Here is a 15,788-nt window from a genome sequence, read left to right as displayed (position 1 = left end):
AATGTCAGGATGGGCAACACCCTCTGAGGTCACCTTAGGTGCCATCTGAAAATTGTAAATGCAATTTAAATGTAGAGAGCAACTTAAGATTAGATTCAAGCTCCAGAACCCACACCACGCTTTAGATTCGGACACGCTACCTTTAAGGGCGAGGACTCGGCCGGAGCGGATTCAGGACGCCGCCGTGGCGGGACAGGAGGTGGGACAGGGGGGTCGTCTGTACTCCTGTGGAAACTCACCATGGAGGAAACGGACGATGACCCTGAAAACAGAGACGGAGAGACACAGAGGAGACAAAGATGTAAGACCACAAATCATACTTCAGCGATTTACTATGGATGATGAGACACCAAAACATGAAATATAGATCAAGACACAAATCATAGATGTATGACCCTTGACCCCAAACCCTCATCCAATTATTTTTTTTTATTTCAAATCATGTGAACAATGACCTTGTGCGCCTGTGATTTAAAAAAACAAACAAAAACAGTCTTGAGTCTTTTGCCTCCCATCCCTATAAAACAGCATGTGAAAGATTTTCCAGCTCTGGTGATTGAGAGAAAAGAAAAAGGAATGGAAGTGTAAATATGTAAGTGAAGGACAGGGGGATGAGAAAGTGAGAAAGGTATAAGAGGGCTTATACTAACGTGGGCCATGAGGCAGAGCAACCGGGGCAAAAATGGTGTCGCTGTCTGGCAGCAAAAAGAAGAGAAAAAGAGAGAAAGACATGCTGAGAAAGAAACAAACTACATACTACATAGACAAGGGCTTTAAATATAACTAAATCTGGCAAACATCACCACCATTATAGTCATCCTCATGCAAAATATACTTTGTGAATTTGTACAATTTCTGCCTGGAAGCTCACGCACACACACACACCTTGCAACTGCATCCAGATCTTTACAGCTATTAGTATTATGCTGACTAAATGTAAAAGCCATTATCGTCAATCTATCAATCAATGAAGAACTGTGAGGCAAAAAGCTTGTAAAATAGAGAAGGAGAAAGACAGGCAAGCAGAAAGACTGTTACAATCAGAAAGAAAAACTGTCAAAGGAAGACAATAAAGTAGATTTGACTGTTGAGAGGCAAAAAACAAGGAGAGAATGCGCGCAGAGAGAGAGAGAGAGAGAGAGAGAGAGAGAGAAAGAGAGAGAGAAAGAAAGAGAGAGAGAAAGAGAGAGAGAAAACTAGGTACATTCTTAAAAACTGCCCCCACATGTTAGTATAGTATAAATTAGTATAAATTCTGTCATCCATCTGAAACAATCCATCAACTGTTTATCATGTGGCAGGAGTGTAGACCAAACATCCTGCATGCAAGATCTTTAAATAACAACCAAAGGGGGAAAAAAAAGGATCGTGTGGGTGTGAGTAATATCACATACTCGAGTGGAAGGGGCTGGAGGGACCCTGCGGAGAGTCGAACACACTGCAGATATCCGTGGAGCTGGATGCTCCAGAGGCGGGTGGGGGCGTGAGGGGTGTTCGGGGTGAGTTGGGCGCAGATGCTGCACAGCTCTCGGTCTCGCTGTCTGGAATGCGACTATAGCTGATCTTTCTCGGCTCGTTCTGCAGAGGTGTCGGGTGACGCATTGTGCCCGGGCGACTCGAGGACGGTCGTACGCCAGGAGATTTCAGCGGGCAGCTGTACTTCTTAGGCTGGGGTGGGAAAAGGAAGCGGGTTTAATACTGTATTCCTTGTGTAGGAAATGAAAAACTATCCAACATCTTTATCCAAACATTTAGTAAAGCAGTAAAAGCTTACGAATCGAGGCAGAGAACGTGCGTTGCGAGGCTCTATCTCTAAGGACTTGTTGAAAAGATAGTCTGTAAACTCCTTCTCAGTCATGTCCTCCATCGGGTTCAGGTTCTCGAAGAATTTCTGCATCAGCGTTAAAATCAAACAAAGCAGAGCGTAAGCCGAGTGCTGATGTTAGGTGAGATTTTATTCATAGTAATAGCATTATTTTGGTTTTCTATTTTAATAGATTTATTTTATGCTTCTATCAAAACTAAATGCGTCTGTGCAGTTGGTAAGAAACATTTCTTCAATATTCCTGATTCTCAGGCATTAAAACATGCTACAAAATTTTTTGCATAAATTGACTTCATCACCAATTTCAAAACTGTGTTCAATTTTACTACAAATTTTGCGAATTTAAGCAATTAAACATATTAAACACAAAAAAAGATTTTCATTTCAATACAACAAATGTTTCGGTCTATCTCCGCAGCCACAGTTAGCACATGAATCAATCATTCAACCGCCCTATAGGTAGTAAATAATGCTAAAGGAATTAGTTTAAACTTGCTGATTAATTCAACTTAATTAACACAAGTAATATGCCTATAATAACTAAATCTATGTAGCTGATCAACTTGAATTTCCATCGCATGTCCTATTGCAAAACGAACCCGTATGTCACTTTCGACCCGTAGGCAGTATGGCTGGTTTTGGTACTGCTGGATCTCGCCGGTAATCTCTGCTACTTTCCGCCGCTTACTGAAGTTGATCAGCTCTTTGCCATGTCTCTTCAGGAAGTCAGGGTTCCCTTCCTCCGTTTTCAGGATATTTGTTAAATATATACCTGAACACAGACATTTAAGATACAGTTATAATTGACCTGAAAAAAAAAAAAAAAGTAAATCTCATTCTTTCCATCTGGAATATAAAGGAAAAGCTTACCAAAAAAGGGCACACATGGTGGATTAATGGACCTGAGTTTGGCCAAATACTTCTTATAATGGTCCTCACTGAGTTCATGGGCTTCTTCTAGAATCTTCCTCTGTCGGCTCGGAATTTGCTGCAAGAACAAGAAAAAGGATTGGACTATAAACTATCGTTAATACAGATTCATGTTTTGTTTTTTTTAATAATCATCACACAAAGTTCACATTTGAGTCCTTCAAAGTTTTACCTCGAAGGTGTGGTCGAGCCGGTATACAGGAGAAGAGTTCATGGCGCTGACCACCTCGAGGACACCGTTAAAGTTATTAAGCTCCTGAAAGACCTGCAGGATCTCAATGATGCGGGACACCACAGCGACTCGCTCCTCCAGGTTCTCGGTTTCCACGATACACCTGAGAAGAATACGATTTTAGCTGTCCGTTCTAATCTACTACAGGAGAAAGAATTAAGGTTCCATTGAATTTATGTTTTCTTTTAGTATGCATTTATAATTGAAAAGCTTTTTTCCAGCCCTGTTGTAAACTGATCAGGTAAGAAAATGTTTAAGAAAGTCACACATTATACCTGATTAACTTACAATAGTAATGAAACAGCAGCAGATAATTAAAGCCTGAATAAACTTGTCCAGTGTCTCCAATTACCAAATAATTAGTCAGTACACCACTGCTGTAATTATTTTAGCCAATTACTTATGTTTTATAGTTTGAGATGCTCTTGAACTCTCTCAGAATAAATCTATTTCAATCAAATCCCCCTGTAGTATGATGGTAGTATCTAACCTATGATCACAATGGTCAGAGCGACACCAGTGACTTACTTCTCGAACCAGAGGGTAAGATTGGTGGTGTGGCGGATCATACGGAGAAGGTTAGGAGAGTTCATTTCTTTGTCCTCCTTTGTCCACACGCTGCCCACCAGCTCTGATGGCTGAACTGCCCTGAGAGACAGAGAACCAGCATAAAAAGTTAAAAATGGCAGCCTGCTTTCTCTCATCTTTCTACTGCCTGAGCAAAATACAGAAGAAACAAGGGGTAACTGTTTACTAGTTGAAAGATACAAAAAGAGAGAAAAGTTCTTACAATATGTCCACAGTATTGCCAATGTGCCAAGAGATACCAGAAAAAAATATCAATTTAATCCCATTTACTAATAGTGTAATTTGACACAGCAAATATAAAAGTGCCTTTATACTTTTTTTTAAATCCCACAATATACTGATTTAGTTTACAGACAACAGTGTTTGGCTTGTAAAGCACAGGATGCAACTAGTCCAATAACAGCACTGTAACAGACCTGATGTTTCATAGAACTTGGCAATAGATGCCATATGACTTGAGGATGAATTAAACCATCAGATATGTGCGATTTGGTCTGAGTGAGGGTGAAATTCTGAAATCTTATTTTAAAGCTTTAATATCAATACAATGGGTACAATAACCCCTGAATAACACAGGGTATTGAACTTCATTCAACTTCACTAAATGCATTATACTGTACCTAGTCTAAGGTTATTAGACAGTAGCCAGGACTAATAAATGAAGATTTAAATATATGGACCACTTATATTCCACTGGATATTATACTTTTCATGTTCTCCTATTAAACTAATTTCAGAAGTATTTAAAAGCAGGAACACGTACATGGGTTGCCAGATTGTAAAGGAAGCTACAATAAAATCAATAAATCCGGAAATACACAATATATTCTTTATTATTATTATTATTATTTTTTTTTTTTTTCATTGGCTTAAGCTTTTCATCACACAGAATTATCCCAGTTTTATGAGGTATGCATTTTTTCTGATATTTTCCCTCTATTTCTAATGGTTATGGCACTCCCCACATACTGGCTATGATAGTACACATTACACAGTATACATTATGGTATAGTATCTGTTACCTATTATGAGCTATAACAAATATTAAGTTAAAAAGACTTAACACCATTATATCAACTAATGCATCCACTAATACATGTGTAGTGTAATAGTTTGGAGTACACAGAAAACCCATTTAGAGACTACTAAAGCTCTCAGGGAGACGAAACACAGCCTCGAGGGAAAACGGGAACCCTGGGTATGACGGTCATCCCCTGTTCCCACAGGCGCACAGAGCTAAGGGGAAGTGTGTCCCCTTGTTCCCTTTTGTGTGTGTGTGCATACAAGATGTGGATACAATAAGTAATACTCCCATGTCCTGCATTGTGTTAAAGTGCCCCGTTTTCTCGGCCGAAATTGGCGAGGGATCAAAAAAATAAAAATACAAACAGGAAGCGGCCTTGTTCCCTAATGTTCAATAAACCCATTAAATCACATCACTACAGTTAATCTCAAATAAACTGTGTTGTACCTGTAGAAGTCAGACTCGAGCAGAGTGAGTTGGCGAGCAATTTCAATGGGGTGAAGGGTCATCAGGTCGAACTGCTCGACCTGACCCGGTTTGCTGATGTGCCACTCAATGGGCGGAGGTGGGCTCTCAAAGGTGATGTTGTGGCTCGGGCCATTAGCCTGTGCCTGCTTCTTTCTCTGGATGATCTTTGTGATGGACTCGACCCACTTCCTCATGGCTTTGCCTGCAGAAAGGAAACGAGAGATAAAATTTTATTTTTTTTTTTTAAGTTAAATAAAGTTCAATCTCAAAACAGTGGCATTCTATTACTTGGGCCTATTCCTTAAAATCGAAAAGTAATTTAATTTGACATGTTGGTTAAGAGTTCTAAGAAATCGCTGTATAAGAACATTTATTGCAGAATCAGTTGCATAGAATGAAGAGAAAAAAAAAAAAGACTAATTCATGCAAGAGAGCAGAATGTAACCATTTCCATTCTGGTACAGTTATTTTATTACTGGTGAATGCTGCATTTACTGGGTGACTTCATCAAATGAAATGCGCAGTACAACACAGTAGAACATGAGAATCACGTTACAGCATGTCATTCTAAACAAAGGTAAAACATTTTTTACTGCTTGTGATGTATGATCTCGAGCCTTGTACATTCTTATTCTGGATTTTCTCATTGCAAAACAACAACAAATCAACACCCACATTAAACCGAAATTCAGAAGAGAGCAAGAAAAAGGGAGAAAGATTACCTCGAACTGTTCCAATGAACTCCTCCAGCCGGCAGAGTAGCTGAGCATCCCTCTCAAAGTCGTAGAAGTGGTGCTCCACCCAGTGCCGGCACACATTCAGCACTCTGCAGACACAAAATTGATGTTTTTATTCCTACAGAACATTGGAATGTGTAGTACTTAATTAGAGATAATAAAAAAAAAAACTGTCTCACCCGAGAACAAGTAGAGAAACTTGTTTAATATATAGTATGATTAAAAGTTAACCTTTTAAGAAGTCTCTACCAGTACTTTAATGGGCTCAAGAAAAGGTTTTCTCAATAAAAGTACTTATTTACAAGCTCAAGCAGATGCTCCTGTTTTACACAAGTTTGCCACAAAGTGCTAAAAAATTGTTCACAAAATTCACAGTATAGATAGAAGCATACATGAAGTAATCATTATTGTTCAGAGACCACAATGTAGAGAACACGACTGGTTCAAAATATTAAAAGACAAATAATGCGAAACAAAAATCACCACACGAGTCATTTGGACATTCTATTTTTAGACACCATCACTGAACTATGCGCTTTTTCCTCATTTTGCCAAATTGTCCCAGGACATTATATCTGTGGTTTGTTCACCTGAGTTGCACAGGCTGGACGTATTCTTTGCGGAAGCGCTTGAGTTCGGCGCTGAGCGGCTGATCTCCATTCTCCATGGCCATCTGATCCGCCTCTGTGGGTTTGGGCTCCGGAATGTCAAACCTGGACATCACACACACACAAATAAAATCAAGCTGATGCAGCTTCTTGGACAACACAGTCATTCTTTCAAATAAATACTTTTAATGTATTCAAGAGACTAACATTGCAAATAAACTGACAAATGTACAAGTGGTATCTCACCTCTCAATGAGCAGGTCCAGCAGCTCCTGCGGTTTACAGAACGACCTGTAGGTGGTGAGGAACGTTCGCACAAAATTGGGATCTGCCAAAAAAAAAAAAAACAACAACAACAGAAGCTTACTAGCTATTCTTTTTTATTTTTCAGGAAAAAAAACCTTCATTGTTATTATTTCAGTGTTGACTCAAGGGTTTTGTTTTGTCCTGTAAAGCTTCATATTGTTTCGGTCAGTGGTGGGAAATATGAAATGGCCTTGAGCTGCACCTGTTTTCATGACTTCAGATTTGATGTATGCATATTATTGGAATTTACAGATTATACAGAAATGAGAATTCTGATGTACAAAAAAATACATAATGAAATGTATTAAGCATATTCAAGTGAAACTTGAAGGCAATCTTGGATACGAACTTGATAAGAACTTGGATAAGAAATCTTAGACGCTTCAGGTCATCAAGTGAAATTACTAGAGTATCTCACTCACTCACTCACTCACTCACTCACTCACTCACTCACTCACTCACTCACTCACTCACTCACTCACTCACTCACTCACTCACTCACTCACTCACTCACTCACTCACTCACTCACTCCAGTTTAATTATGGGTAATACAAAGAAGTCACATATGAGATGGATACACCCTAGAAATCGTTGGATATCTGAATAAAGTCCTATGTATTAAGGACATTTTCAATTTACAATGCAGAGGATGCACGTGCAGTTCCATACATGGCCTATAGATGGCATAATACTACATAAGGATTAAACGGGATTACCCGAAACCTGCATGTTTCGCTCTCTAAAAAGAAATAATAATAAAAAAATAATCACAAGTCCTAATGATTACACTAACATAAGAAATTACGCTCAACCTCGGTCAGTATTGTGCGTTCGAGCTCTTAAATATTGGAAATCAAATAAATGTAATATTTTGCAACGAAGTTAGTTATAATAGTAATCTGCTAAACAGTAAAATTGTGGACGGTCCAAAAAAAGTTCCTGTTATCAAATCATAAATAAATAGTCATTTTATAAACACTCACTAAGATCTTTTTTCTGTCTTTTGAAATTAAATGTCACCCCCAATCATCCTTCCAACAATGCTAAATAAAAGTCAATGAGGTCTGTCATTTAATGAGTAGAAAAATGATAGAAAGAATGCATTTAAAGAAATCTGTGATTTGCCTCAAAGAACTGTTTGACAAAAATCCAATACCCCCCAGCCAAACAGATTTGAGACTTCAACAGTGCTATTCCATAAAATCGACCTATTTCTGGAGCTTTAACATGTCCTCAGTAAGGTGTATACAAACTGTGCATAAAACCTTACAGGTTGTAGTCTTTGAGAACTATATTCCATCCACAAAAGCACATTTAAAGTGCAGATGTGTTGAACTCCAGCTGGAATGTCAACTATGATACCCTGACACAAACTTATATTCTGTTCATGACCTTCGTGTTATAAGTTTTAACCAGTCACTAACATTTACACTTGAGAGTTTATATTTACACTTAGTTTTTTTCCTCTGATACTCCTATTGTGTGTTTGTGTGTAGTGTGGAGAGCTGTTTGCTCATATGATGGATCTGCTGAGTTCTGGGTACCTCAGCGAGGCCAGTAAGGAACAATAGCTTCCTCAGTTTGCATTTACAAACAATCAGCCTGGAATTATTCTGGCCAGGAAACAGACGCCACTCTGACGCACAAGACTGCCCTCACATGGGCCACACACACACACACACACACACACACACACACACACACACACACACACACACACACACACACACACACACACACACACACACACACACACACACACACACACACCTGCATACACACTGCACTTAAAATAGATTTAAAACTCAGCTCTTAGGAGTCACAGACAGGAAAAGCAAATCCAAAAATGAATCTTAGCTAGTGTTCTTGTACTGATAATCAGGAACAGGTTTAACATGAACCCACAGTAGAAATAAATAAATAAATCAAATAAGCAACCTTTCAGATCGAGATTTTAGTACACTTGATTAAATAGTGTTAGGGATAGTGTGAATAGATGCAGTTACAATAGCAGGAAAGATTTGCCTAATCAAAACTTTCTAATCAAACCATTTTTTAAGACTCGAAAAACGTGTGCACTGAAAAGCCAAGTTAAACGCGTCAGTGTAGACTGATATATGGTTTCACTCTAGCACTAAACAGTTTTGGTAAAAAAAAAAAGTGTGTTATACTGCTTTGCGAGGTACAATGTGCAAACTTGCTTTAAGATGCGAATCTCTGAGAAATATGTAAACCACATTTTGGCGGAAAAACTCAAAAATGTTTTCTCAAAAACATGGTGAGAGATAAGACTGTAATGTAAAACATTTTAGAGGAAACGTTTGTGGACACCTCACCATCAGAACAATGTGCTTGTTGAGCCTCCCAATCAATAACATCCACATCTTTGTGAAAGCCATCACCTAAATTGTGGATCATGTCTGTGGGTGATTTTATGATCATTTAGCTACAAGAATATACAAAGTAGAAGGAACTGATGTTGGTTGTGGAGGTCTGGCGTGCAGTCAGTGTTCCTTGTCATACCCAAAGCTATTCAGGTCAGGAGCAGGACAATCGCGGTCTACCACTCAATTCACAACTAAACCATGTCTGGGAGCAGGAGCTCAGTGGTAAAAGTGCTGGGTTGCTGACTGGAAGGTCGGTGGTTTAAGCCCTGGTATCGCCACTCTTGGGCTCTTGAGCAAGGCCCCTAACCCTCTGTGCTCCAGAGGCGCTGTATCATGGCTGACCTTGCGCTCTGACCCCAGCTTCTGAACAAGTTGGGATTTACGAAGAAAATAATTTGATTGTGTTGTAATTTATATGTAACAAAGACTATTCTTCTTCATGGTGCTTGCTTTTTACCCGGGACTGCTGGAGGTTTGAGCCTTTTAGTTCTCAAATGATGATTCTACAGCCTACAATAAAATGTGTGGGGGTTTTTTTGGTTTTTTTTTTTTACAATTGTGTGGTTTGTAGAAAAACCACATATGGGTGTGATGGTGAGGTGTCCACATATTTATGAAATCGTTATATGATTTTCTCCATATTTTTAAATGCTCAAGTGTTACATCTGACTGAAAAACATGCAAATTCATTTTTTTTTTTTTTTTTTTTAAGATTTCTGAAAAAGTAAAAAAAAAAAAAGTAAAAACATATATTGAAGAAAAAAAATGTCGACATTTCCAAAGGCTGCCACACAAATAAGAACATGTGCATGAACTGTATAAGAGACTCAAGACAGAACAGCATGAACATGCATGCCAGGGCTGATATGGTGGAATCAAGCAAACAGCATCCATCAATCCTCCACCCAGCTGTGTCCAGTTGTGAGCTCCAGCCTCGAGGTGAATCGGGCAGGATGCACCTTTTTTCCCCACTTGTTGGTGGCAAAAAAAGGGTGCATTCACATGCGTGCACACCATTTTCCTCAAAAGGACAGCTTTCCCTGAGTTATTAGAAATGAGCGAGATGCACACGGCTCGAGTCTCTGGAGGAAAACGGCGACCTAACACACGCACACTTTTGGAGAGGAAGTTTATTTTGGGGTGTGAACGGCCGGGACCACCCATGAGAGGAATCCTTACTCAGCTCACACAAAGCCAGATACAGAGTTCAGCCCTTTTTATTGCAATGGTACTGCATATGGAATTTTATATCACAATCTTCCATGTTACCTGCTTGATCATGAATGTTTCAGGGTTTGGGAGGGTCAGGATTGATCACTAGCGTTGCATGATTCATTGTATTTATATCATTATCACAGAGTGAGTTACTGTGATAAACACATTGTGAAAAATGGGAGTGATAACAAAACTGAAATTGCTTTCTACCAGTGCACATCAGAGAACACAGATGCATTTCAGACGTGTGTGTATATGTGATTACTGAAGTATGAAATTTAGAGCAAAAACGCTATAAATAATCATGTCATTAGATGTTAGACTGATAAACATCTCACAAACTCAGTGAGGCAAAATCTGTATTATCTGTACTGTAGTTTTAAAGGACAAGGACCATATCAACAAAAGTTTTATGTAAAATATCAATAGCGCACTTTTATACATAATTTTGCACTCGATAAAACAACTTTGCTTTAAAGATTCTGTTATAGGTTGTGATATCGCCATTCCTGAGCCTGGAGATTCCTTCCAAAAATGTTAGATAAATGTATGAACATATAAAGAATCACGATATCATAGTTGCTGATTGTGAAGCAGCTACAATTTCAAGTCCCAGTGAAACTGTTGTTACTATAGAAACAAATAACTAATTACATTTCCTGTCCGGTGTTTTTCCCTGTTTATTGTGGCTGAGTTTCAAACAGAGAATTCATGTGCTACACTGAATAGGCTGCACCCTGGATAAAAAGCCTACATGGTGACTAGAAATTAACTTGAATCTTTATTATGCCTGTTTTTTTGGTGGAGCATTAAAAAAATATATATATTTCTTTATGAAAATGTACCACTTATGGAGTTTGTTATTACAGGAAAATGATGATGCTATGCAATTCCCCCCACCAATCCCCACTGATTATACTGCAAGTTGGGGATCTCGTCGTCACAATCATCATGCAGACCAACTGCTCATTAAACAACCTAAAGGAAGTTTGTACTTCTCTCTCTCCTTCTTAAACCTATAAATAGGCTTGTGTTTTATTAGCCAAAGGAGCTCTAAGCTGCCCACAAGCCTGAGTGGATTTGGGTTGAGTTATCAGGAATTTGCCCCCCCACACACACACACAAACATATCACACACACACACACACACACACACACACACACACACACACACACACACACACACACACACACACACACACACACACACACACACACACACACCTTCTGAAAACTAATTAAGTAACGGACTTTCAGACAGCCGTCTTGAACTTATGCTGGAAAAACAGCTGCTGATGTCATTTTTTCATTATCCGCTTTAGCTTCTTATCAGTTTTAAAAAACTGCTATCTGCGCTAACGTGACACTAAAACAAAACAGGTCGTCACACAGTGTTCTATGACGTAAAACAGCGACCAAATATTTAGCAAGCGTGAGAAAACAGCCAGGAATAGGAACAAGGTGACAAACGACCCAAACAAATGCAGTGACCTTTGAGCTTCAATTTAAAGTCTTTTTTTTTTTTTTCTTATACACGTTGCTTTTCAGTCTTTAACTTGTGTAATCGGGGTGTAATTACGCTGCTGTGCTGGAAGGCAAACACACTGCGCTGTTGGGCAAATAGACCAGCAAACAACTGTAAAAACCCTGAGAGTGTGAGTTACGCAACACAACTAACTGCACATTTTCCAGACCGTGATAAAGAACATAGAAGTCGTTAAATAAATATATAATGCATTTGTTCTAATACATCGTTTCCATAGCAACTGCACAGGGACTTATACGGTGGATGCTCCGGATAAACTAATAAACAAATTGTAAAACGTTATTTAAAATGTTTGATTAGGTGCAGTTCTCTGTGGATCCGTCATTAACATTTTGCGAAGGTGTAATCGTACCTACAAGTGGTATAAAATTAACAAGGCACTTATGGAAGGGCTGTTATGGGAAAATAATCAACTTCATATCCATCAAGATGCATCGCACAACCTTGCCACTGATTATTTTGGAACAACCCAGTGTGTTTCACTTTTCACTTCAGAGGCACTCGGCGCTTAATAGCACTATGGGTATTGATTTATAAACTTAAAACAGACATCAATAATGCTTTACCAGTCCATCAGAAGATGCTGAATGGTACAGGAAAAAACACAACCCACGAAGTTCCTTGCACTAGTTCAACTACATACTACTATTACCATGCCAGGAAAAGATAATCCCAAAGTATTTTGCCATGATCCCAAAATCTCTAGAGAAGTGTCCCCAAATAAGTCCGTGAGGACCCCCAAAAGGGCTCGATTGTTGGTCTCTCCCATCCAATTGTTGGTCTCTCCCATCAACTACCAAACAATCAAAACCGCTCTATTCCTTGCACTAGCCACTGAAAGACAAAGAAAAGTAAAGCACCAGGGAATGACCGGTTTTGGGAAACATTACGTATTCAGTTTTTATACAAGTCCTCCGCAGGCTTTAATCTGTTCTCAACCAGAAAAAGATCTGTACTGCATGTTCAGGGTAACCTGGTAATCATCTATTGTTAATGATCCCCAAGCCAAGTTTTGTCTTTTGCTCACTGAAACCAATAATCTGTCCTTCCAAATTAAACAAACTCAAAGTATTCATTCATATACAAACCAGAGACAAAGTCTTGCTCTGACCTGCATACATGTGAAAGGTGAGCCTCTCGATGAGCTTCAGCACCGTGCCCGCCTTGATTATCGGGATTCCAGACTGGGACTGCACATTCTCCTCAAACACCACGTTCTGCTCAGAGTCGAGCTCTGCAAAACGGTAGATCTCGGCACCAGGAAGCCTCATCTGCTCCTCTTTTTCCTCCTGGAGCATTGCCGTGTCGAGCATGCGTTCCAGAGTTGAGCGGTACTGAAGCGAAATCAACGCTGCCATCCATCCATTCTTTTCCTCAGCAGACTTGGCAGCAAACACCACACTGTTGCCATCCTTCAGGATAAGCTCAAAGGCATGGCGGTACTCACCCTCCTTGTCGTCCTTGTCGTTGATCTGGACCTAGAGAAAGAATGGCGGCAAAAAAAAAAAAAATAAATAAAAAAAAATAAAGATAAAAATGAATAAAAAATATATCAAAAATAAAAAAAACACTTTACTGCTTTTTTTTTTTTTTTTTTTTTTTTTTTTACTGAAAATTCGGCAGAACAGATAAATGTCTGCACCTGGAATATTGTTAAAGGTCTTTGCTTGAGAGAAAATGGCAAATATGTTGAGTCATTTGTCTTTCTCTAGGCCACTGCTTACCTCTACCAGCATCTAAACAGCTATTCTCCATCAGAACTACCATTTACCATCTCATTACATTGCATCATCCAGTAACCAAACATCAAAACCAAAAATCTCTCTAATACCCAACATCCCTCCCACAATCCATGTACACGTTCACTTTTTCACCAGTTCCTCTGAACTCTAACAATTGATCACTTCCAGAAATACAAAAACAGCTTTCACTTAAATTTACTCATACTTAATTTCCCAACACCATCCCACTGACATCTAGCCATCTCTTATCAACACCTATCCACAATTTTCTATTCGTTTCCCGCTACAGACGCATTTAATATTTCCTCCCCGGAATGTTCACCATCAATCATCTATAATTCTTCCTACATCCATCCATTATACGTCTTTTCTAAATCAATACCACCCATTCAACACCTCTACCCCACTGCAGTTTTCCCTTTCCCCATCTTCCTTATTTACAATTCGTGTCCACCGTTTCTCCAAGGCTCCCTCTGTCCCTTCACTGATTCGCCTATTTCCACCAGTACCACTGATGTCTTCCTAATTTTATTAATCAAACTGCATCCCAACAACACCAACCTTACTTAAGAGAATATCCAATCTAAGCATCGATCCACCCCTTCCCACAGTCATCATTCTGTCTACCATAAATATTCAAGCACGATTTCATCCATCCACACTCACCTTGCGCATGAAGAACTTTTCTTTCAACCTGTATTCGGCAGCACTGACCCCTGGTAGGCGTGGCTGTCCATGGTTGGACTTGCAGCAGATCATGAGCCCGTCGAAGAGGAAGATGTGGCGCTCGTGCTTGGCGCCCACCCGTGTCAACGTGCCCTCCATTATGAACTCGTTGCAGCACTGTCCGATATCTTTGCCCTCCCAGCCATCGATGTTCTTTTGGATCTCGTTCATCTTTTTGATGGCCAGGTGCTTGCCCTTCATCTGCTGACTGTAGAAGCGGCAGGCCGACTCGCTGGAGAGGAGAACAGAGCCACAAAATAAATAAAAAATAAAAAACACAAAAAGTTGGGCAAAGCCAACAGTGCAGAGGGAGGGGAGGGCAAACAGAGCAGGAGGGGTTGAAACCAAAAGCAGGGTTCTGTCACTCACAACACTTCTACACACTGGCATTGTTTTAAAAACACTGAAAATAGAAACCTTGCGACTGAGAGGAAGACTGGCTTTGTCTACAGTAGCAGTGACTAAGCCACATTAAGAAGGTTTTTCATTTTTGAGCAACATCAGCTGATCACTAAACCCATCAAAACCTAAGCTGAAAGCAGAGACAAATTAATGATTAAGCTTAACTTATATATGGTTTGGCAAAGATCATTGATCTGCATCATTCTATCTTAAAATCAGTTTGCTGAACTTTTTTTATTCATTGTGATTAAGATTTTCAGCTGTTTCACAATGACTGATTTGGACAGGAAGGCTGGATAAGGGGACCATGAGGAGGAGATTTGCAATAGATGTGGAACGGGCTGCACAGAACTAATCATGGGGGGGTTTAAAAGCTTACTGATGTTTTCTGGAGTGCAGTGTTTTTCAGTTTGTTGTTCTTTCTTCATACCAGCTTCTAAAACGTGTATTTTAAAACAACCGGCGCTGCAGAGGCTTGCGCTTAGAGCATGGCACACTACACTGTAATGCTTTAATACTCAATAGCAATAAAGCAACAATTGAATGAAAAACCTGGCACAGTCTTACCCTTTCCTTGGGTATATTCATACATAAAACCAATTGATTTGGTAAGTGTATATAACAAAATATATAACATTAAAACCTTAAAACAAAGCTTTATTAAATTAACCCCAAAAATAAAGATCAGAACAACTCTTAAAACTGTGTCAAATGCTTTCTGGTTGAAACCAAAGACCAAAAAGTACCAGAACAGGTTGACCCTTTGTTCTTACCCTCATAGAAAGAACAGAAACAGGAAGGCTGCTCACAGCCACAGATTTAACAGCACTAAATAGTTGTGTTTATCAAAACAAACAAAAAACCTACCGTAAAATAAGCCATCCTTTCCCCATAAAAAAAGACTAGAACCAGGTGAAAATTTAAGTCACCAGAATGAAAAACCGGAGAAACTCTTTTATATCCACTTCATTGATGCCATTTTTACTGCTGAAGCAGGAGCACAGAATGATTCAGTGGATTAAAAAAAAAAGATGAACTAGAATCACAGCCT

At 39.3% G+C, this 15,788-nt stretch overlaps 1 protein-coding gene across 3 annotated transcripts in view; it reads right to left on the bottom strand.

Moving 5' to 3' along the window:
- Positions 1-15,788, bottom strand: part of sos1 (son of sevenless homolog 1) — a 57,987-nt gene that overhangs the window by 15,594 nt on the left and 26,605 nt on the right. Inside the window, exons 10-23 of one of the 3 annotated variants that reach the window (XM_083558724.1) lie at positions 14,276-14,567; positions 12,979-13,345; positions 6,659-6,740; positions 6,395-6,517; positions 5,790-5,893; positions 5,047-5,269; positions 3,516-3,635; positions 2,928-3,090; positions 2,696-2,813; positions 2,425-2,597; positions 1,775-1,891; positions 1,395-1,668; positions 651-695; positions 141-262 (exon numbers count right to left, since the gene is read on the bottom strand). In XM_083558724.1, coding sequence (XP_083414850.1) covers positions 141-262; positions 651-695; positions 1,395-1,668; positions 1,775-1,891; positions 2,425-2,597; positions 2,696-2,813; positions 2,928-3,090; positions 3,516-3,635; positions 5,047-5,269; positions 5,790-5,893; positions 6,395-6,517; positions 6,659-6,740; positions 12,979-13,345; positions 14,276-14,567 — 2,323 coding nt within the window. The remainder of the gene's footprint in view (positions 1-140; positions 263-650; positions 696-1,394; positions 1,669-1,774; positions 1,892-2,424; positions 2,598-2,695; positions 2,814-2,927; positions 3,091-3,515; positions 3,636-5,046; positions 5,270-5,789; positions 5,894-6,394; positions 6,518-6,658; positions 6,741-12,978; positions 13,346-14,275; positions 14,568-15,788) is intronic. The other 2 variants (XM_083558725.1, XM_083558726.1) reach the window with 2 other exon arrangements.

Source organism: Silurus aristotelis (genome assembly GCF_946808225.1).
Source record: "Silurus aristotelis genome assembly, chromosome: 13".
In the NCBI taxonomy this organism is placed as follows: Eukaryota; Metazoa; Chordata; class Actinopteri; order Siluriformes; family Siluridae; genus Silurus; species Silurus aristotelis.
The sequence above is the reverse complement of the archived record's forward strand: the minus strand, read 5'-3'. Positions and strand labels throughout refer to the sequence as shown.